Source organism: Monodelphis domestica, chromosome 3 (assembly GCF_027887165.1).
Source record: "Monodelphis domestica isolate mMonDom1 chromosome 3, mMonDom1.pri, whole genome shotgun sequence".
NCBI classification, from domain to species: domain Eukaryota; kingdom Metazoa; phylum Chordata; class Mammalia; order Didelphimorphia; family Didelphidae; genus Monodelphis; species Monodelphis domestica.
Window position 1 is genome coordinate 458,547,024 of NC_077229.1, and position 22,763 is coordinate 458,569,786.

The 22,763-nt window shown below is 34.6% G+C and overlaps 1 protein-coding gene across 7 annotated transcripts in view; it reads left to right on the plus strand.

The window, feature by feature from the left end:
• XRCC4 (X-ray repair cross complementing 4) overlaps positions 1-22,763 on the plus strand; it is a 433,707-nt gene that overhangs the window by 223,563 nt on the left and 187,381 nt on the right. For all 7 annotated transcript variants that reach the window (XR_008917883.1, XR_008917882.1, XM_007487355.3 and 4 more), the window contains one exon: positions 5,149-5,315. Coding sequence is in view for 5 of the 7 variants with exons in the window: in XM_007487355.3 (XP_007487417.2) it covers positions 5,149-5,315 (167 nt within the window). In the remaining 2 variants the exon portion in view is untranslated. The remainder of the gene's footprint in view (positions 1-5,148; positions 5,316-22,763) is intronic.

A 22,763-nucleotide genomic window follows, 5' to 3' on the forward strand; every position in this document is an offset into this window, starting at 1 on the left:
ACCTACATGATACAAACAATTTTTGACACTGAAAAGAAGAAAGGAAAGAAAAAGGACTATGAATCATTAAAATATGAACAGATGGAAGTCCAGAAGGGGACAGAGACAAACGGGACAGTATTGGAAAGATTGTGTTAAATTTGAAATATTTCCCCAAAACCTGTATATAAAAGAGAGTTGTGGATTCCTGCAATGTCCTTTTAAATTTTCTTTGTATGTTCATGTTCTCTCTCTCTCTCTCTTTCACACACACATATACACATAGAGAAAAGCAAGAATGGGGAGAGAGGAAAAGAAGAAAGGAAAGAAAAGTGACTTTAGGTGGATAGAGAAATGATGAAATACATAAGTTCATTTAGATGTTTGTCTTGGGTCTTCTCAAAAGGAGTATCTTGGAGAAGCTCTCTGATAACCACCCTTTATCTTCTCCAATTAGAGGGAGGGGGGCACCCAAGGGCAGGTACTCAGAAAGAAGGGCATTCTAGGCATATTGAATAGGATGCATAAAGACTTGCAGCCAGAAAACTTTACGGCATATATGAGGGACAATGAATAGGCCAAAATGGATTAACTTGAGAGTACTTTGAGGGAAATATGAGATAATTTCAGATACAGTCATGCTAACTTGTTGAGGGCCTTAAATTATGAAATTTCTCTAAACATTATTTAGAAGGTAAAATAGCAAGAAATGATTCAAAGTTTTCGAGCAGAGGAATGATGTGACAACCTTTATGTAAAAGGAAGAGATGTCAGATGGGAGTATAAAGGAAAAAGTCTTACATAATTCTAAGTTTTTTTTTTTAAATTATTGGTTCAAAGCAGTTAGATTAATCCACAGTTCCACCCATAGTGGATTATATTGCTTATCTCTCTTCAGCTCCTTCAGCACTGATTATTTTCCCAGTTACTGATTTTATTGAGCTGAAAATATATGAAGCAATATCTTACATTGGTTTCAGTTTCTTTTATTTTTAGTGCTTTTGAACATGTATTCAGATGACTACAACTTGTATTCCCTTTGCTGTTGAGAAATGACTTTTAATCTTAGAGATATGTCAGTTATCTGTAGATTCTGGATTTTATGTTTTATCAGCTTTATTTAAGGCAAAGTTTTTTTTTTCCTCCCTTCTATATGTTTTCTTTTAACATTAGCTGCATTAATTTGATTTTTGTAAGATTATTGAATTTTATATAATCAAACTACTTCATCTTTTTATAATCTTTGTTCCATATGTTATTATACATTCTTCCTCAATGAAAGATATAACCTGCTATTCTCTTATTTTTTAATATAATGCCTTTTTATGCTTAGATAGTAATTTATCAACTTATAATTTATAATGGTATCAGAATCTGATGTGTCTATTTTCTGCCATAATATAGTTTATGTAAAATTCAGGTCTTCTATGTTAAAGGCTTGTTATGAAGACCAAATGAGATAATACATGTGCAGTTTTTGTAATGATACAAAATATAGAGTTGATAAAGAAAAGATACTCTTAAAACAAATGAATTGACCACCGGGACAGATTTTATGAGCTAGAGTGATTGAAATAGAAAAGTAAAATAAAACAATTTTTCAAACTATATAAATAATAATAAATGTGTTCCTAATTGAACTCATATTTCTGTTTCTTAATATTAGTATATTTTGGAGGAAAAAAAAGGTCTATTGTTTTTTCTTTAAACAGAATGAAAAGAGAGAGCTAATAAAAGTTGTCACAATATAGACAAATGTTCCTTGATCCTGCTGGCAAGGTTTCTGAAATGTTAAGTAAGAACTCTTTAACTAAGGTTTTCTTTCAGAAGATGTTAAACAAGTTAATGAACACAAATCAGCCAAAGAGACCCACTTCACAAAGCTATAAATCCAAATAGTCACAAGATCTAAGAACTGTTTGACATCATTTAAAAATTGTACTCTAGGGGAGGAGGCTAGCATGTAGGAATATTTTGCTATCCTTTCCTGTTTTTTTAAAAAATAAACTCACTAATTTATTCCGCAACACATACATTGTTGGAAGGTGATCTTGCCAAATAATGTTAAAAATAATATTTAAAGGTATTTTCAAGGAATCAAATTATAAAAGGTTCTTAGGAGAAAAATGTTAAATTATGTAGTGTAGAAGAATCCATAGAATCTGCAATACCCTAAAATTAAAAATAAATCATAAGTGTTATCCTAAAAATTTAACAATTAAAAATTAAAAAACTAAAAACCATCAAATGCAATTCATCCCCAATTTAGCTAGCAAAAAGAAAAACAAAAAGAGATATACCGCTCCCCATTTCTATATTCCCTTCTCTGGATCTGTGTTCTGTTCTGCTCAAGTATTCACATAAATCTGAGTGCCCAGACAGATTATTCTTGTATCTTTCTTTTACATTTGTTCTCCGTGGAATGAAATAAGTAGATTATTTAACTTGTAGTGGTCTCTTTAAAAGTTGTAAATATAATTACATTTCTGGTACTTTGAATAAAGTTTTAGGTCTTTTCCTATGTGGGACTTCTTTTTTTGAAGGAATTTATAAATTGTAACTCATGAGAAAGATGTGATGGAATTGGATAATTATGAAAAACATTTTAATACTTCAATAAATCCATGTTACTATTGGTGTGAGTAGTCTCTCCCTTGGCACATAGCACAAGGCTTCCATATCTACTGTCCTGTGCAATTCTTATCCATCTTTCTGTGAATATTTTTTAGGGGAGACACCACATGTTGAGGGAGACTTCCTCTGGTTACTCACTTTAATATTTGGAAAGGTGTCACTTAGGTTGTCCATCCTTAATTGTGTTTTTATGCCACTTCTCTTGAATAAATCTTGTTTAGTAATATGTGGTAGCCCACCTGAGCCATCATGGCTCAATTTTTGTTGCCTTTTAGGGAAACTGAAATGTTGATTCTTTGGGGATTATATTGTTCCAATATTCTTAGCCACATAGCACAATTGGATATTTACTATGTAAACATTGGATTTTGGGGTTAGTCATTATTTTGGAGATCATTGAACTCATGGCATAATTTTCCAAAGGCAATTTGGCCCAATTTCCTCCTCCAATTCTGGGCCCAGACAATTGTGAATCTAAAATGCCCATCATATTCTACTTATGGACTTACTCAAGTAAGTTGTTCATAAAGATTCTGCCTTGTTTAATCTTACGTTAGTAAGTGGTGCAGCTCATATTTGAACCCAGCTCTCTAAGTTCAGATTCAATATTCTCTCTTACTCTTCCACTGTGCTGAATTTTAAATTCAAAGATACTAGTTTGTCTTTTAAAGCATTTTAAACCTGCAGGATAGTCTTTAATTGTTGTCTGTTTAGGTAATGTTCTTAGTTACCATCACATGCCATATTTGGATCATTCAGTTGAGTTAAAAGACCTAGCTTCTATTATTTGGTTTTCACACTTAATATGTAACTTTGTGCAAACCATTTAATGTTTTTGTGCCCAGTTTTCTCACCTGTAAAATGTAAATGGTGATGGGGTTAATAAGTACTTTTTCATTTATTCGTTTGTTTGTTTATTTGTTCATTCATTCATTTTTGAGATAGTTGGACTAGGTGATCTCTTAAATCCATGAGTTTATGGCCAACTAAATTCCATGACCCTAGGAACCAAATATGTATGTATTTGTGTTTGTGTTTGTTTACAAATACATGTTATAGTTTTTCAGAAAAGAATACAGATATCCCAGCCAGCCAACATTTATTAAGTACCTACTATGTGCCAGGCACTGTGCTAAGGTGTTTTTTTTTTCCTTCTCCTAATTATATCATTACATTCATGGTCTCACCAACAACTACCACCAGTAGGGCAGGCAAGCCAGTTTAGTTGAAGCAGCAAAGTACCCTGAATAAGAAACAAGGGAATGCAGAAGAGTCAAACAATTATTACCCCCACCTCCTAGAATACTACCCTCTTCAGACCTAAGCCCATGAGTTGTGGGAATAACAATGGCACTGAGACTACCAACCCTGCTTCTAGTTTGGCTCTGTCAGTTAGGGGTGCAAACTTTGTGGAAAAGGAATCTATTATTCTTTCTCTCACCAATACCATCTACTGATCAACTGACACCAAGGGGTCGAAAAACTGATAGCCCTTTGAAAATCAATGCTGCCTGTATCAGTGTCCTTGCTTCTAAATTCCAGCCTCCCCCCACAACCATCATAGGATGTAACAACATTGTAGAGAGGATACCTTATGTGCTGTTTATGTTTTCCTAAGCTATAACTATTTTTTAAAATATTTCTTTAAACAGTATTAAACTTCATTGTATTCTTTCCTCATACATAACCAAGAATTAGCTCTGAAATGTGTAATTAAAACCAATATGTCTTCTTATAAAGCATATTGAACATGGAAATATGTATTACATAATAACACATGCATGGTAATACCTGCCATCTTGGGAAGCAGGGAGGAATAGAAAAGAGGAAGAGAACATGGATTACAAAATGTCAGAAAATTATTATTAAAAATTATATCAACATGTAATCTGGAAAAAAAGAGTTAATAAAAGCATCTTTAACTAAAAAAGGGGACTTGAGATTAAGTTAAAACAAATAAGCAAATGGTACTGTTTTTTGTAGGGCAGCTAGGTGGTGCAGTGGTTAGAGTGATGAACCTATAGTCAAGAAGACATCTTTCTTATCTTTTTGAGTTCAAATTTGGCCTCAGGTACTTACTATATGATGACCCTGGATAATTCACGTAACCCTGTTTGCCTCAGTTTTCACATCTGTAAAATGAGCTAGAGAAGGAAATGGCAAACCATCCTAGTATCTTTGTCAAGAAAATCCCAAATGGGGTCATGGGGAGTCAGGCGTGACTGAACAACAACAATTCTTAAGTTCTGGTAGTTCTATCTTGTTTTTTGATGGATCAAAGATTTAAAGAAACCACTGCTCATAAGTTCAATTTTTATTGATGTTTTAAGCATAAATAGGGGGAAAAAAGAAATTGGAAAAATACTTGCATTTCTCCCTAGCATCTAAAATGTTCAAGTGGTATTTATTCTTTACATTTTTGCCTGTTCAAAAAACAAAACAAAACCTAAAAAAAAAAAGCAACAACATTTAAAACCAGGTTACTCAGTCTTTTTTAGTCACCAAAAATTAACTCAAATTTTCCTTTTGTCCTAGTTTATACTTGGATCACTGATCCTGCAGAAGGTCTCAAGCCCAGCTGAAGTCATCCGAGAACTGATGAGCTATTGCCTAAACTGTATGGCTGACCAGCTTGCCAAGAACGAACACCTGCAGAGAGAGAATGAAATGCTTCAGAGGGACTGGAATGATGTCCAAAAGCGGTGGGTCACATAGGACACATCATGTGTTTGTGGATTCATATGTATTTTTAAGCTAAACTTTCACTTAAAATAAATGTATTGCTCAGTTACAGACACCATGGTCATTCCTTATCTAATATTGAGTTTTAAATCAGTGTTTTCTAGCCATTGATATTCTTACGGACCACATATAGCAAATTTTCTCAGTCCACAAAATTTTTACTACTAGTGTCTCTCATTTATTTTTAAAGCATTAAACATTTCTTTAGAAATTTCTCATTAAATATCAATATACATAATTGAACTTGCTTGTAATTGTTTACATTTAAAGTAACTAATTTAAATGAGAAATATGTGATAATATTTTTTCAGTTCTTCTCTCTAAATTCTCATTATGTTTGTCTATTCCTTTCCTCATTTTCTCATCTCCTCTCACCTCTCCTTCTCTTAGATCCCTGTCTCTTTTCCTTTCCACAAAAAAGGCAGAAGTCAGAAAAAAATTGAGCCATCTTTGATAAAAATCTCATGGAAACAATATAAATCAAGGACACTTATTAACTACTTTACTAAGTGCTATACACTTTAGCTAAATTCTATGTCACAAAAAGTAAAAAGGATCATTTGCTTTCAAGGAACTTACATTTTAAGGAGGGGAGACAATATATAACATACATACATACATAAAAATATAAATACAAGATGGATAAAGAGCTTTTGACAGGTAGCTTTAGTGAGGAAAGCTAGTGGAACTAGGAAAAGCCTCTTGGAATTGATGTCACTGGTATTTTTTTAGGCCCCTACCTTCCATCTTAGAATCAATATTGTGTATTGGCTAGGCATTGGGGGGTTAGTGATTTGTTCAGGGTCACACAGCTAGGCAGATTTGGACCCATGATCTCTTGTCCTGGGCCTGGTTCTTAATCTCCTGAGTCACGTGGCTGCCCCCTGGTCTAAGTCTTAAAGGAAGTTAGGTATTCTACAAGGTGGAGGTTAAGAGGAAGACCATTCAGGATATGGATAATAGCCAGAATAGCCAGTTAGGACAGTATAACTGAATCAGTTGGAAAGGTAGGAAGAGGTCAAATTGTGAAGGGCTTTACATACTGTATAATATTTGATCCTGAAGGTTATATGAAACCACAGGAATTTATTGATTTGAAAAGAAAAATTACTCTGGCATTACTATGGAGAATAGATTGGAGAAAAGGAGATACAAGGCAATGAAACCAATAGTAAGGGTATCACAGTCATCCAGGGGAGAGTGATAAGCATCTGAACTGAAATGGTAGTTGTATGAGTGGACATATGGGGGAGATAGTATCCAGAAAGAAATGACAGTATCTGGCACCTGATGGGAGATTGGGGCAAGATCGAGAGGGTAGTCAGGGACAACATTAAGTTCAGGAACCTGGGTGACAAAGAGAGGGTGCTCTAGGGGTAAGATAATGAATTCTGCTTTGGATATATTGAGTTTGAGTTGCGTACAGGACATCTAGATTGAAATATCTAATAGGAAAGTTGGTAGTGTGGTAATGAAACTCAGGAGAGAGACTAGGATTTAAAAAAGAAATCTGAGAATCATCTGAACAGAAATGATTATTGAATTGAGGATAGCTGTGATCAAATGAGAGAGTATAGAAAAGAAAAAAAAAAGGCCTAGCATAGACACCGCAAGACAGGTCACATGTAACTGACTAGCTCATGAAATCTTCAGAGAGGTCCAGAAAGCCGAAGTTTAAGATAAGGTCATTAGTTTTGGAAATTAAGCAATCACTGTTAACGTATAACTTAATTCCATCCTTAAAATGGTTTTGATTATCTTTTGTTTTTACATCACTTACATTATTACATATACCCTTATTAACTCCTGTACCTTCAGAATCATACCTTTTATAAATAATTTTGAAAAGAAAAAAAATAAAAATGACAGTGCAGCTAAACTAACCATTTCAACCTTAGTCCCTCTCTGGAAAGAAGAGAAATACTTTTTTTCTGTGCCTTCTTTGGGTACAAACTTTCATTCACTTGTTTTCATTCACCTTTTTTGTGCTTATAATGTCTCTTTTCTTCTGGTTATGCTTTTTCTTTCCCTATGAATTATTTCACAAAGCTCTCACAAGGATTTTTTTTTCTTTTCAATTATTGGTCCTAATTGTACTATTGTATTATATTACCATTGATGTACTGCAGTTGTTTTATGTTTCCCCCTTGAATATTTAGATTACTTCCAGTTTTTTGTAATTACTTATAATACTAATATGAACATCTTTGAACATACAGTTCTCTCATTTTGATACTTATTAAGACCATACACTTAAAAAACCTTATTCATTCTCTCTCTATTTTTTGCCTCAGGATTTTGTTCCTATATTTTCCAGAGCCTAGTCCTTCCCTTCTTGAATTTCACAGAGGTTTCTGGTTATACTGTAGATATTTTACCATCCTGTAATACAGTCTGAGTTGGGAAAAGCAAACTTAAGCCATTAGGCAGGCATTAATTCCTCCAGTTTATTAATGTTCTGTAGTACTGATGCACATCTAGCCAACAGGGACTAACTAGGCAGAAAGGAGAAGGAAGTGCAGTAATATTTGTCAGAATTCCTAATAGGAAATATAATACATGGGTTATATTTTGTGATATTCTGTGATTAATAATTAATATTACTGTGCCAGAAACCTAAATATACATGATTAGGTTTTGGATCCTTAGTATGGGTAGAATTTGTGACTAAGAATACAACATATTTTGGCTTTTACCAAATGCTTTTTATCTGATTAAAATGTCATAATATTTGGATTTTTTTTTCATGGTAATTGAGGCTGTTGGATAAAGTATTTGGAAAGTTTAGTTTTCTCCTTGTTTTTTTCCATGATTTTTGGAATGGCAGATGGAAAGTCATTTAATTTCTCCTTCTTGAGGTTTCTCAGGTGTTAAATAGCCTTTGTTATTGCATATTGAGAATTAATACCTATGGATTAAATACTTGAAAGGACCATAAATGTATCTGTACATTTTATCCATGGACTTCCCCCCTCCAGTGTCACTCCCTCAACCTTCTATCACTCTTGAAGTTTGCTGTCCAAGAAGGTTGGTTCTTAAGTATTCCCTAGGTACCTAGGAGAACCTTAAGGACCTTGGTTTCTAGTGCTGTTGCTTATAAGCCCCTACTGGTGTGCTTCCCATGAACCATCTGTCAACATCCTCAGTTAACTTCTCAAGGTTACATATTGATGGTGAAAGGCTGAACAAATTGTGGTAGATGATATCGATAGAATACTGTGCATGAAGGAATGATGAATTGCTTGATTTCTATAAGGACTAGAACAACCTACATGAACTGATGTGAAATGAAATAAGCACAACCAGGAGAACATTGTACACAGTAATTGCAATTTTATGGGACAACCAAACATAATAGACTGCTACTAAAAGCAATGCAATGATCCAGGACAATTCTGAGGGACTTAAAAGAGAAAGAATGCTAATCATAGAGAGAGAAAGAACTATAGGAGAAATCCAAAAGAAAACATATGATTCCTCACTTGTTTATATGGATATTTGATTTGGGGGTTTGGTTTTAAAAGATTAATCTATTGAAAAAAATGAATAATATAGTAATAGGCTTTAAGTGATAATATATGTATAACCCAGTGGAATTGCTTGTCAGTGGGAAGAGGAGAAAAGCAACAAGAATCATGAAACCATGGGGAAAAAAATTTTATTTTTTTTTAAAAGGTACTTATTGAGGTGACATAGTAAGAATAATGAATGCAAATAGTTTCTCTCAAGGTCCTGAAGAACCCTCTCTCACTGGCACCAAAAAGAGTAGATTCTCCCACATTGGGGAAGAAATAGGCTCAAACTTTCAGTATAATGCTAGTGAAGCACATGTGAATGAATATGTGTGACAGCTATAACTCACAAACAGAGCCTGAGTTCAAATACATGCTGAGACACTCACTACTAGCTAGGGCATCCTGTCTATCTCATTTCACTCAATTGTAAATGGTTATTATTATGGATATCTCACAGTATAGTGTGAATCAAATGAAATACTTGTTAGGTAATTCATATAGTGCCTGACACAGAGTAGGTGCTTACCAAATGCTTGTTTCCTTCCATGCTGCTTCCTAATGCTATGTGTCAAGAAAGTCCTGTCTTGAGTCCCAAGCTGCCATTTCTCTCTGGTATGAGGAATCATGCTCCTTTCAGCTTATTCGCTCTTCTCAAGACTCTCAGAGTATTACCCTGTTTGATTCATCATCTCTTTCAAGTTCAATCTTCCTGATCTCAACAAGATAAACTATCTGCTATGGGTCTTGTTATCTATTCTCTTCAACCACATAGTCAAAGGTTTTGGATTGAGATGGGTGGGAGTGGAGTCCTTCCCACTCCCACAAGCAATTCCCTTGCATCTTGGCTCCATCTCTAATCTGGAATCTTCAGCTCTTGAAATTGGGAGTCTCCCACACTTCCTCTGCTAGACTCATTCTCTTCTAACCTGGTTCACTATTTGAATTGATCATTGATTAACTGATGAACAGGCGAAATCTCTCCTATTTAAAGTCCCCCAGAGGCATAGTTAGCTCATTTATCTAGCCAATTAGCTCTTCTTTTCTTGGCCCAATAAACATGGTTTAAACATTATAAATAGACCACAAGGTGTAAATCATTTTGTTATATACTTTCAAAACTACATCATGCCTATTAATTGATTCAAATAAGATGTCTGGGCCTTCTGTAATTACATTAATTGAGGTGGAGTAGACCTCTCCCCTCCAAAGTCTGGTTGAGGAAACTCCTTCAAATAATGTAAATCAAACTACTGTTATGCACTGTAAAGTCTCTGAGAATTGCCTGAGCCTATGAGAGGTTATGTGCCAGGGCCTCAATAACTTAATGCCTGCATATTGGAAGTGGCATGGTCTAGATGAGATAGTGTTAGATATGGAGTTCACATCAGAGAACTGACACTAGTTGTGTGATGATACAAGACTCAATTTCCTCACCTATAAGATGAGAAGGTTGAGTAAATGGTATTTTGATTTCCAATGGGGTTCACATTCCAATAGACTATCAGTAAGAAATTTTCCAAGTATGAAATTTCCCAATGGTGAAATTTCCAACATTTATAAGTCTAAGAAATTTTAAGGTTTACAATATTTAAGGTCAGCTACAGTGAAAAATCTATGGTCCTATATACATTACATGTAGATAACTAGACTATAGATGACAACATAAGAAGTTTCATCATACAGAGAAAACTAGACTAATTCATAGTCAGAATTACCTAGATTTTACACTTGTAATATATATATATGAATTATATTTATTTCTTTAAAAAAAAAACCAAAATCCTTACCTTCCTGCTTGGAATCAATACTAGGTATTGGTTCCAAGGCAGAAGAGTGGTAAGGGCTAGATAATGGGGGTTAAGTGACTTGCCCAGGGTCACACAGCTGGGAAGTGTCTGAGACCAGATTTGAACCTAGGACCTCCCATCTCTGGGCCTGGCTCTCAATCCACTGAGCCACCCAGCTGCCCCTAATGTGTTCATTTCTGAATCATAATATTATATGATAGCAAATATAGCAAAAAATGATAGCAAAAATTGATGTATTACAACTTTGAACTTACATTCAAACTTGTAATCATAAATTTCATTAACATATCACAATAAAGACATTTTATTATTAGTTCTATAAAAGGAAATTTAATGATAGTGGTAGAGATTCTACTATGATGACATTATTGATACATGAGAGCATGCTTTGAGAACACAGAATTTTGGCTTCCAGTTGAGATAGTATTGTTATATGGAAAACTACATATTCATTTGAAAATTATTTCTGCATAAATCTAAATATTTTAAAAATTATATACCTTTGTATCATATCACTAATGGCTTAAATTATTGTAGAAAAATTAAGTTTCTCACAATTATTTTTATCCTCAATATCATAAGGGAAATTTTAATAATACAAATTATTTTAATTTCATCCCAAAGAAATAACTGCATCCTATGTAATTCAGAATTTGAAAACACATTTTGTCTCATTAATTTACATTTTTTCCTAAATTTGTACAAAACAATAAATATTAGACATTTGGGATGTAAGGCCATCTTTTGATTTGAAACCCTAGCTTTGTGTGTGCTTTTGTGTTATAGTAAACAGAACAAATTATAGGTGATGAGCTATATTCATTATAAACAGTGTATGCAAAATTCAGAGTGCCCTTAGGATGAAAGGAACTATCCACAAATTACCCACAAAAATGCAGCCTGTGTATTTGGTACTTGAACAAATTAGTCTAAAATGACTGCCAGAGGCTGGATGAAGACTTTCTCATCAATATTCAGTACCACTTCCTTGAATGGAAGTAGAGTAGGAATATGAGACAGCTGATGCATGTTATGAGTCTCTGACATACAGGCGAGAACAAAGGAGCTTGTTTGATTTGCTATTTTCTGAACTATCCAGAAATAGACAGATTTTGGCTTGTGAGAGAGATTTCTCAGAATGTGTCTCCTATGAGTGCTGAATGTGGAGTCATGACAAATCCTGCTTCAGATACTAACTGAGTGTGCTTTGGCAAGTTTCTTAATGCCAGTCAGTCAGTTGAAAAGTATTTATTAAATGCTTACTATGTGCCAAATATTTTTCTAAGTGCTGGGGTATCCCAATGCAAACTCAGTCCCTTCCCTCAGGGAGTTCACTTTCCAATGAAGGAGTCAATGTGTACCTCACAGAATGGGGATAGAGTAGTATGTGCCAGAAACAGCAAGTAGGCTATTGTATCTAGACTGTTGTGCACAGAAGGGAAGAGAGAGTAAGAAAAGGGAAGGATGGGAAGAGATTAAACACAGGAATTTATATTTTACCTTGGAGACAATTAGAGTTTATTGAGTGAGCATGGTGGGGATGACATGTTCAGATAGTGTGCTTTAAGAAAATCACTTTGGCATCCGATTGGAGGATGAATTGGGGGCTGGGGGATAATGGCAGCAGGAAACTAAGCAGCAGGCTAAGCAGTAGTCTGGGCATGAGGTGATGAGGGCCTATATCAGGGTGGCAGCCTTATAAATAAAGGGAAAGAGAACTCGAGGAATAATGTTGTGATGGTAGAAATGGCAAGCTTTGGCAACAAGTTGAGGATTGGGGGTAAGTGTAAGTGATGACTCAGGGATAATATCAAAATTGTGGCCTAAATGACTAGAAAGGTGCTTGGTGCCTGCCCTTCATAATAATATGGGAAGTTAGTAAAAGAGGAGTTTTGTGGACAAGACAATGAGTTCTTTCTTTTTCAGATTTTTGAAGCTTGAGATTTCTATAAAACATCTAGTTTGATTATGTCCAAAAGGCAGTTGCTATTGAGGGAATAGAGCCCAGGAAAGAGGCTTAGATTGAATGTGTAGATCTGGAAATCATCTACACAGTAATGATAGTTGGATCAAGCACGTGAATATAGAAAAAGAAAAGAGAGATCCTTAGGGGAAATCCACAGTTAGTTGGCCCGGATGAAGATCTAGCAAAAGAAAAGAACAAAGAACAGTTGTACAAAGAACAGGAGAATCAGAAAAGAATAATTTCACAAAACTGAGAGAAAAGATTATCAAGGAGAAAAAGGTAATCAGTAGTGACAGAGGCCACAGAGGTTAAGGATAGGATTGAGAAAATATTAAATCTGATAATTAAGAATTCATTAGTATTTTGGCAAAAGGAGTTTTAGTTTGTGAACGATTAAATTGGAAGACATATTATAGACTTTTTAGAAACAAATGACAAGAGAAGGTTGTAAGTTCTAAGTATAGTTGACTATTTTACAGAGTTTAGCCTGGGATAGTAGAGATATATGATGACGACTTGTGGTTGAAGAGATCCCCAATCGACAAATGGTCAAGGGACATGAATAGGCAGTTTTCACATGAATTAATCAAAACTATCAATAAGCACATGAAAAAGCATTCTAAATCCCTCCTGATTAGAGAAATGAAAATAAAAAGAACTCTGAGGTACAACCGTATACCTAGCCAACTGGCCGATATGGCAGCAAAGGCAAGCAATAAATTTTGGAGGGGATGTGGCAAAATTGGAACACTAATACACTGCTGTTGGAGTTGTGAGTTTATCCAACCGTTCTAGAAGGCAATTTAGAATTATGCACAAAGGGCTTTAAAAGACTGTGTGCCCTTTGATACAGCCATACCACTGCTGGTTTGTACCCCAAAGAGATAATACGGGAAAAGACTTGTACAAAAATATTTATAGTCACACTCTTTGTAGTGGCAAAAAAACTGGAAAATGAGGGGATGTCCCTCGATTTGCAGAATGGCCAAACAAATTGTGGTATTTGTTCTGATCAAATACTATTGTTCTGAAAGGAATAATGAAATGGAGGATTTCTTTTTGAACTGGAACGACCTCCAAGAATTGATGCAGAGCAAAAAGAGCAGAACCAGGAGAACTCTCTACACAGAGACACTGTGGCACAATTGAACATAATGGATTTTTCTACCAGCAGCAATGCAATGATCCAGGACAATTCTGAGGGACTTATGAGAAAGAACGTTATTCATACCCAGAGAGAGAAATGTGGGAATAGAAATGCAGAAGAAAAACATGATTGATTATGTAGTTTGATAGGGATAGAGACATTTATTGAGCACTGTTATGTGCCAGGCAAGATGCTAAGCACTAGGGAAATAAATAATAAAAAGAAAAACAGTCTCGGTCCTCAAGGAATTTACCATCTAAGGGAGGAAGGCAATACCCCAAAACAAGATGAAAGCAGGGAAGTGTGGCTTAGTGAGGAGGGGAATACCAAGTAGTATCTTGTTCCATCTTATTCAGTAGAGTTGAAATCAAGCAGATCAGCAGATGGAAATAAGGGTGAGCTAAAAAGTCCAAATCTATCCTTTAAGATGAGTACTACAGGTCTCATTTTCCCCATTTTACATAAAGAAGACTGGCTAAGTGACATAACTTTTAGAAGTGAAATTTGAACCCAACTCTGCTGACCAAATGTTCCTTTTCCCATGAGATTCTGCCGCACTTAGCCAGATCAGTCAAAGCTTGTACTCCAGTGGCATAGGCTTCAAAAGCCTACAGCCATCTCCACCTTAGGATGATACATTGGAATAATAATCTTGTTGAGAACTAGCAAGAATAAAAAATATTCATTTTAATCTTTTTCAATTCATTTTATACTTTTCTTTATATTTATAGATCATAAGTAATTTGTATTTTCTGAAATAGAAATCTAACTCCCAAATAAAATCTTACCACCACTTTTTTCAAAATTATAAAAAATTTATCTTAAGATATAACAGAAAAACATTTCCCTGATTTTAGGATTAGCACTTACATAAGAATTTCATATTTTAAAAAAGTACTGTTTCTATATATCAGGAAAAACTATAACTTCATTCAGTCATATTATTATTATCAGATAGCCCCAAAGCAGCCATTTGACATCACATGAGTATTATCACCTTTCTTCAGCCACCATTAAGTTAAAAACTTAACTGTTGATGGTGAATATACATTTTATGTTCACATTGCCAAAGGACAAATTATCATGTAATGTTCCCATGAAAAACACAGTCATGTGACATAATTATAAATCAATGTACTTTATGGAAATTTTAGTATTTAAATTAAATGAATGCCTTGTCTAATAAGGTATTTTTGCTTTATACATACATACAAATCAACTTTAAGTTATGTGATATGGAAATCACTTTAAAAGACTGATATATATTAATTTAAGGTCGCCAAGGAATTCAGCTATGTAATTCGTGAAAACTCAAGTCAGCAGTCAAACTTTTATGGAGTTTTAATTACAAACAGGAGGAAGAAAGGTATTAGAGAGAGAGAGAGAGAGAGAGAGAGAGAGAGAGAAAGAGAGAGAGAGAAAGGGGAGAGAAGGGAATAGGGCTTAAATACCCCCTCTGCTTAGGCTGGGCCAAAGGCCCAAGCCCTTAGATAGCTGAGGCAAAGAAAAGAGATCAGTCCCTATCACTCACGTGACCAAAATGGAGAAACAGTCTCAGGGGCCTCCACCTCCAGCCTCCTTCAGAGTAAACCCTCCTCTCAGACCTCTCCAGGAGCTCTCCCTCCAGGACCTCTCTCCTCTCAGACTCCTTCAGAGCAAAACCTCTCAGAGCAAAACCTCCTCCTCCTCCTGTCCTCAGACCCACGCTATCTTTAATCAAACCATCTAAGTCCCTTCCCCTCAGTTCTCACATCTACCAATCACTGTCGATGTCTCCCCTGTGCCAATGGTGGCTCTAGCTTGACCCAGGACTGCCCCGAGGTCTGTTTCCTTTACATGTCTGTTGAAGGTCATATTCTCAAATAATTAAATCTTGATCTTTGCTGCAGCCCTTCCTAAATCCTGTAACTCTGAGTAGGGTGGAGATTGTAAGTTCCAAGACCTGGTTCTGTCATTCCAAGTATCTCTATTGTATCAATTCTAAAATCAATCATGACTCAAAGAACTTCCTGTTCTATGCTTAAGCATAGGTCAAAGCCCTTTCCATTGTTTAGCAAAAGGTTTCTGTCCTAAAGTAGTCTTAAGTAGGGAGGAGAAGGATCCTCCCATGCCAAGGAGTTTCATATTCCAATAGAGTTCTTACTATCAGTAGGAGATTTTTTTAAGTATGAAATTTCCCAATGGGGAAATTTCCAACATTCATAAGTCTAGGAAATTTTAAGCTTTACAGTTATGAAGTAGAAATGTTGGCATTATAGAGCCCTTTATGAATAGCTTTTCTTGGACTAATCATAATTATCATTTATATATGCAAATATGTATTAAATTGAATTCTTTGTGTCATATATAATATACTTCTGTCCGTGATTTAATTTCATATTGATGAAGATTTAACCTTTTTTGAATGATAATTTTATGTAAATATCAATTGTCAAATACACTAATACTCTTAAGAAATATCAAGCTATAGTTTTGCAATTACAATAAACAATTCCAAACTGCTATACCTTTTGAATAATCATTTATTTTTTTAATTTTTTCCCCTTTCCATGCTGTCAAATTGTTAATCATTTAATGCTATGATTAGTGTGACCATTTATAGCACCATTCATTTTCCATGTTCCGTATTCCCCTTTAAGTTTGTTATTTTTAATTTGTTATGGTCTTGAAAACTAGATGGCCAAGCTTATTAGAATTATTTGAGTTATAACATGTAAATAAGCTTTGCATATGAAGGCTTCAGAGACTTTGTGAATTGGGTACATGAGCATTAGTGCAGGAACTCTGTGGTTATCTATTCTATTTCTTTGGAGATTTTTTTTGCTCCTGATCCAATTCACAATCACATTTCAAATGGGCAAAGATACCAGTTAGTTGAGTTCCTGAAAGGTGAGGTACATATAATCTTATTTTTTTTTAAACACTCTTACCTTATATCTTAGAATCAATTCTGAGTTTTATTTCCAAGGCAGAAGAGTGCTAAGTGATTTGCCCATGGTCACAGTATCTTTGGCCAGATTTGAACCCAGGATCTCCCAACTCCACATACAATTTTTATAGAAGGAAAAAATATACTTTAATGGCATTTATGTCATTGTTCTTGTTCAGTTGTTTCAGTTATATATCAGACTCTTCCTGATTATATTTGAAGTTTTCTTGGCATAGATATGGAATGGTTTGCCATTTTCTTCTCCAGTTCATTTACAAATGAGGAAAGTAAGGCAAGCAGGGTTAAGTAACTTGTCTAGTCACATAGTTAATAAGTGTCTAAGGCCAGATTTGAGCTCATGAAGATGAGTCTTTTTGACTCTCCTCTATCCACTCCACCACCTCGCTGGCTAATGGCATTTATATTGCCTTCTAAATTATTATTAGTTTTACTCCTTTGGTTTTTCCTGATAATTTGAAATACCAGGTTTCACTTTTTTCCTTTTCTGAAAGGTTTTCTTTGGATATAGACAACATAGTAAAACTACCTAGAACATTTTGTGATAATGCCTTTAGTTGTGATAGTTTTCTACAAATTGAATGAGATTGATACCCATTAAATCAGAACTAGAAAAGGAGACCTTGAAAGCTCATTTGGTTCTATTTGTAAGCAGGATTACATTATATGGAGACAGATTCAATTCTACTTTTAAAGACTTCAAGAGATGTCTTCAACATTGTTTGGTAACTCATTCCATTGTTTCACATCTATCACTGTCAGTAAATTCTTCCTTCTCTCTGGTGTTATTAAGGGATATTTAAGGGGAAGAAACAAGAGGTAACATCTAAATATTTTGAATTTATTTATGGGGAAATGGTATAGTAATGAGGGTAACAGGGAGAAGGGAAATTACTAAATATCATCCCCAAAACTAATTTCCCCTAATAACTATCCTGTTGGCTAGCTACCTAAACTAAATAAGTTAAGCTCCCCCCAAATAGAACCTCACAAAAAGAGTCCAGGTATGGGTCAACAAAAAGAGTCCAGGTATCGGTCAAGATCCCAGAGGTAAAATCCAAATCAACTCCCAGTAGAGATTGATGGCTCTTTCCTTGATCTTTACTTTAGCTGCCAGCAGCCTGTTCAAGCAGTCTCTCTCCTCAAGCTGGTATCTCACAGGGGCCAAACATCTTGCAGATAGGTGAAAAATACAGCTACAACCAAAATCTTCATCAAGAAGAATGTTTTTCAGTTGGGACCACACCCCCCTTGGAATGTTGACCCAGGCTCTCATGTGATTCTGTGTTACATGTCTCTGTCAATTAAAATGCAGTCTTTTCTCTGCTTACTACACTTGTCAATCTGAATATTATATGCTTTAACCTAGGTTCATTTCTTCATCTGTCCTAGAGTGTGGATCAGCTAGTCATCTTTTGTGTAAGAACCTTTCATAGGGTTAAACATTTATTACTCTAGTTTATTTTACCTTTTTTGTATCTTCCCTGAACTCTGTTCAAACTTTTCCTTACCTTTTGCTTTTAAAATGTTCAGTTCATTTTATGAACTTTGACCAGACAAAATTATATCACCACATATCTTATACTTTTCTCTGTGTCTTGTCAAGATAATTTTAGGGTTGTGACTTAAAATCTAGATTTAATTGGTTGCTGTGGAAAATCCTAAATAAAATACCCAAGTCAGTCTGGAAATTTATGGTAATTTAATTAATATAGAGGGAAGGAATTTAAGGAGGAGGGTAAAGGATATAGGATTTCTTCTGCCTGGCCTATGCCAGGGGGAGTTTTTAAATCCCCACCTCTAGGTCTCTGAAGAAGATTAGAGACTTCTAAGGGGATAAAGTTGGCATAGTAAAGGAGAAAACTCAGCACTGAACCAGACAAATAGCTTGTGGCTACGCTAAGATGTTGGAAGGCTCAGCATGCTGCTCTCCACTAACTCTCCACTGCCAATAAGGTTCTGGAGAGAGCAAAAATCCTAAATATATAGACCTTTCACCCTTGTGTCTCCTTCTTTAAATTTTCACATCTACCAATCATATCAAAGGCTTTTCTCCTGGACTGCCCATACTTTTAATTCTCATCTTCTTTGATTTGATTATATCTGTAGAGTTACTTAACACTTCTTTGTTAAGTTCACCCTTTGTGAGTTACTTGACCTTTTTGTGATTAATTTAACCTTTATAGTTACTTAACACCTTTTTGTATTAAGATCTAAAAATAGACTTAGCTTAAAGTTCTAACTTCACTATAAGGTGATAGATAACTAAGTACCTTCATTGTTCAATTGGGAGATTACAACTTTATCTTCCCCTAAAGTATGGTCTAACTAGGGTAGAGTAATTTAGAGTTCCCAAGACATTCCTGATTTTGTTAAACTAAGTATCTTCATTGTTACAAACAGGAAATAGCTAAATTCAATCTTCCCAGTCTTAGCATTTGATTTCTTTTGCTCAAAATAAATTATGTAGTACTGGATAGTAGTGATTTCATTATTCACTATGATATGAGCATTTTATATGTTGTATTTTCCAAAGTGCTGCTTAACCCTTTTGTTTTATTTTGTTTTCCCTGCCTACATCTATAACCCTGACTTTTCAATAGTGAATTTCATTTATGTTTATACAGATATATTTATGATTATCCAATTTTCTATGATTGTTTCAAAACCGTTTTGCTATTTCTAAGGTTCTGACCATACCTGTCCCAATCTGGCTGAAGAAATATACTCTAAAGTCACTGATATAATGAATATAAATAATTTTAAATATCATAAATATCATTAGAGCTGAGACTATCTTTGAATTATGACCTTATTACCTTGTAAGATTTCAGTGAACTACTATCTCAGTCCACTTAATAGTTGTACAATTAGTGTTTTTTAAGTTAGTAAATTCCCTTTCAAGCATGACAATTTAGTTTCATGAAACAAGTATTCATTAAATAATTTATATGTGCAAAGCACTATGATGTTCAGTGGAATACAGAAGTAAAAAAATACAAAGAATTCTGCTCACAAGGAGTCTCCAATATAATAAGGGAGGGAGGACATGCACATAAATCACTCCAATAAGGAAGGATCATCTTCACTTGGCAAGATTATAGAAAGCTTCATGGAGGAGAGATGGTAGCTGAGCTTTTGAAGTAAAAGGATTTTAGAATTTGTCATTGAGGATAGAGTACAATACAGGCATGGTGCTCATAGCCTGCTGAGTGTCTGAGGGTAAAGATGTATGGGCCAGATTATGCTGAAAAACAGCTAGTAGCCCAGTTTGATTGTAATATAAGACATGTTAAAATTGATTATGAAATAAGACTAGAAAATTATTTTACATGATGAAAACAGAGAAGTGTGGAAGGTATCAATAACATCTGTTGTGATAAAAAGAAAATTCATTTGTGGGCAGCTTATAGAATATTGTGAATGCCCCACTAAATAGTTTTTTTTTCCCCACTTTGAGGAATAAAGAGTGGCTGAATGTTTTTGAAACAGAGTTGTTGTGTGGTCTAACTTGTACTTTAGGAAGATTATTTTGGCTACCTAGCAAAGGATGAATTAGAAAAAGGAAATTCTGAAAACTGGAAAGCAAGTTACGGGCAATGACAGTATTCCAGAAAGGAGGTAAAGAGTGTCTGAACTAGAATGATGGCAATGTCATTCGAGGTAGGGAATATATGTAAGAAAATACATTGAGCCAGAATTGACAGAGTTGACATATTTATTAAGTAACTTATATGTGAATAGCATTCCAATGTGCAATTGGATATAGAAATAAAAAAAATGTAGTCCTGTGCTCATGGGACATCCATTATTATAAAGGAGATAGAATATATTAACAACTAATATAAGGCATAATATAATAGGAACAAAGGAAACATCCAGATAGGGGGGAAAAAAACCTATCTTACCTTCTTTCTTATGAGTGGTAAGGGACATAATCAAATGTAATGGACTTTCCTACTAGCAGCAATGCAATGTACCCAGTACAATTCAGAGGAACTTGTGAGAAAGAACACTATCCACATCCCGAAAAAGAACTGTGGAAATGGAAATGCAGAAGAAAAATATGTGATCAATCATGTAATGTGATAGAGATATGATTGGCGTTTTCATGTTAAAGGATCATGCTACTACAGATACAAATAACACAGAAATAGGTTTTGAACAATGATACATGTATAACCCAGTGGAAATGCTTGTCAGATTTTGGAAGGGGGAGGAAAGAGCTAGAGGGAGATCATGAATCATGTAACCATGGAACAATATTCTAAATTTTAAAAAATGAGTGGTAAGGGCCAGCAACTGGATATTAAGGGACTGGTCCAGGGTTACACAGCTAGAAAGTGTCCTCTCAACTACAGTCCTAGAACTCTATCCACTGTGGTACCTAGCTTCCCCAGAATATAGTAACTATTAAGATGTGGAGAAAAAAGGGAAAATGACAGATTGTACAAAGGTTTCTAGCTCATGTGATCTTTAGGATGATAGTGCCATAAATACAAATAAGGAAGCTGGGAGGAAGAAGGGCTAATTTAAGGGAGAAAATGATATTATATACTTTCTGTACTCATTGAATAAGTTGCTAGTGGAAGGCCAATTGGAATTATCCTGGAGGATTTTGTGTTGTAGGACTAGAGCCCAGAATCAGAAATGTAGAACTAATAGTTATGTAGATAGGGATGATATTTGAAGCTACTGAAGTAGATGAGGTGATGATGGAAAGTGAGTGGAAGGAAACGGTTGAATGGAAGAGAATGAAAAGAGAAAAAGAAAATGACAACAGTGATATTAGTAATATATGTATTTTAAAATCTAAACATGTGCACTTTAGACACAACTCTCTGGGAGAGAGGTAGGTTATAATCATTTCATGCTCTGCCTAAAGATGATGGAATGATTACCTTGAAGGCAAAGTAGTGCCATGTTAATAGTGAAAAAAGTATTAGCATTAGAAGGGAATTATTAAGCCAAAAAAAAAAAGCAAATTGCGCAGTGGATAGACTGTTTGAGGATCTATTTGTCTGATAACTCCATGTAATTCACCTACCCTGTACTTCTTGTCCAGGTTATTAATTAACTTTCCATTGAAAACAAAATAAAAAAGCCATCCTAAAAGAAAGTTGTATCTTGCTTTTAGGCCAACTGATAGACCTTGAAGAAATTAGATTATGTATTCCTTTCTTATAGAGACTCACTGATTTCATCTTTATATTCCTGGTATTTAACACATTATATATGTTGGTGTATATAAGTTTTATCTAATGTTAAATGTTAAGTTTTAGTCATATATATAATTCTGAAACAATTTGTTGTTTTCATTTATACAAAAGATTTATTTTAATTTGGTGTTTCAGTAGTTAATTTAAATAGATTAAAATTCTCTTGATAGCTGATTAGTACATATGATGTTTCATTTAAGAATTGTTGAAGTAATCTAAATGAAAATTCTGTTCAGCCATCTGTTATCACATTCAAATTAGATGAATTATTTCCTATGTGAAACATCCCAAAATATATTTTGTCAGAAAATGTAATAAAATATGAATCCTTCCTGCTTATATTTCTACACAGTGCTTTTCCAATCAGTATATATTTAATTTACAAGCTGTGAATTAGACATTCTTCAATTATTGCAATACTTTAAAAAAGTGATCCTGGTAGGACAGCATTTCCCTTTTTTCCCTGAAAAAAAAAATGCATCTTTTTATAGTACCTGAGGGTTAATGTGGCATACTCCATGATGGAGACCTGAGTTCCAGGTCCACTTCTGGCATATTACTCTGTAACCCTGAGCAGCCACTTAATTTCTCAGTGCTCCAGGCAACTCTGAGAATAATGCAAGTTCTAACCTGTATTCAGAGGGCATTTCCTCAGTTTGGATTTCTTTATACCAGTGAAATCACAGGCCCTTTCTCTATTGCTATTTAATCTATAATACCTATTGTACCTAAAGTAATAAAATTCTTGAATCATTGTAAGAATTTTGCACTGATACCCAAAGTATAAATATGAATATAAAGAGGTT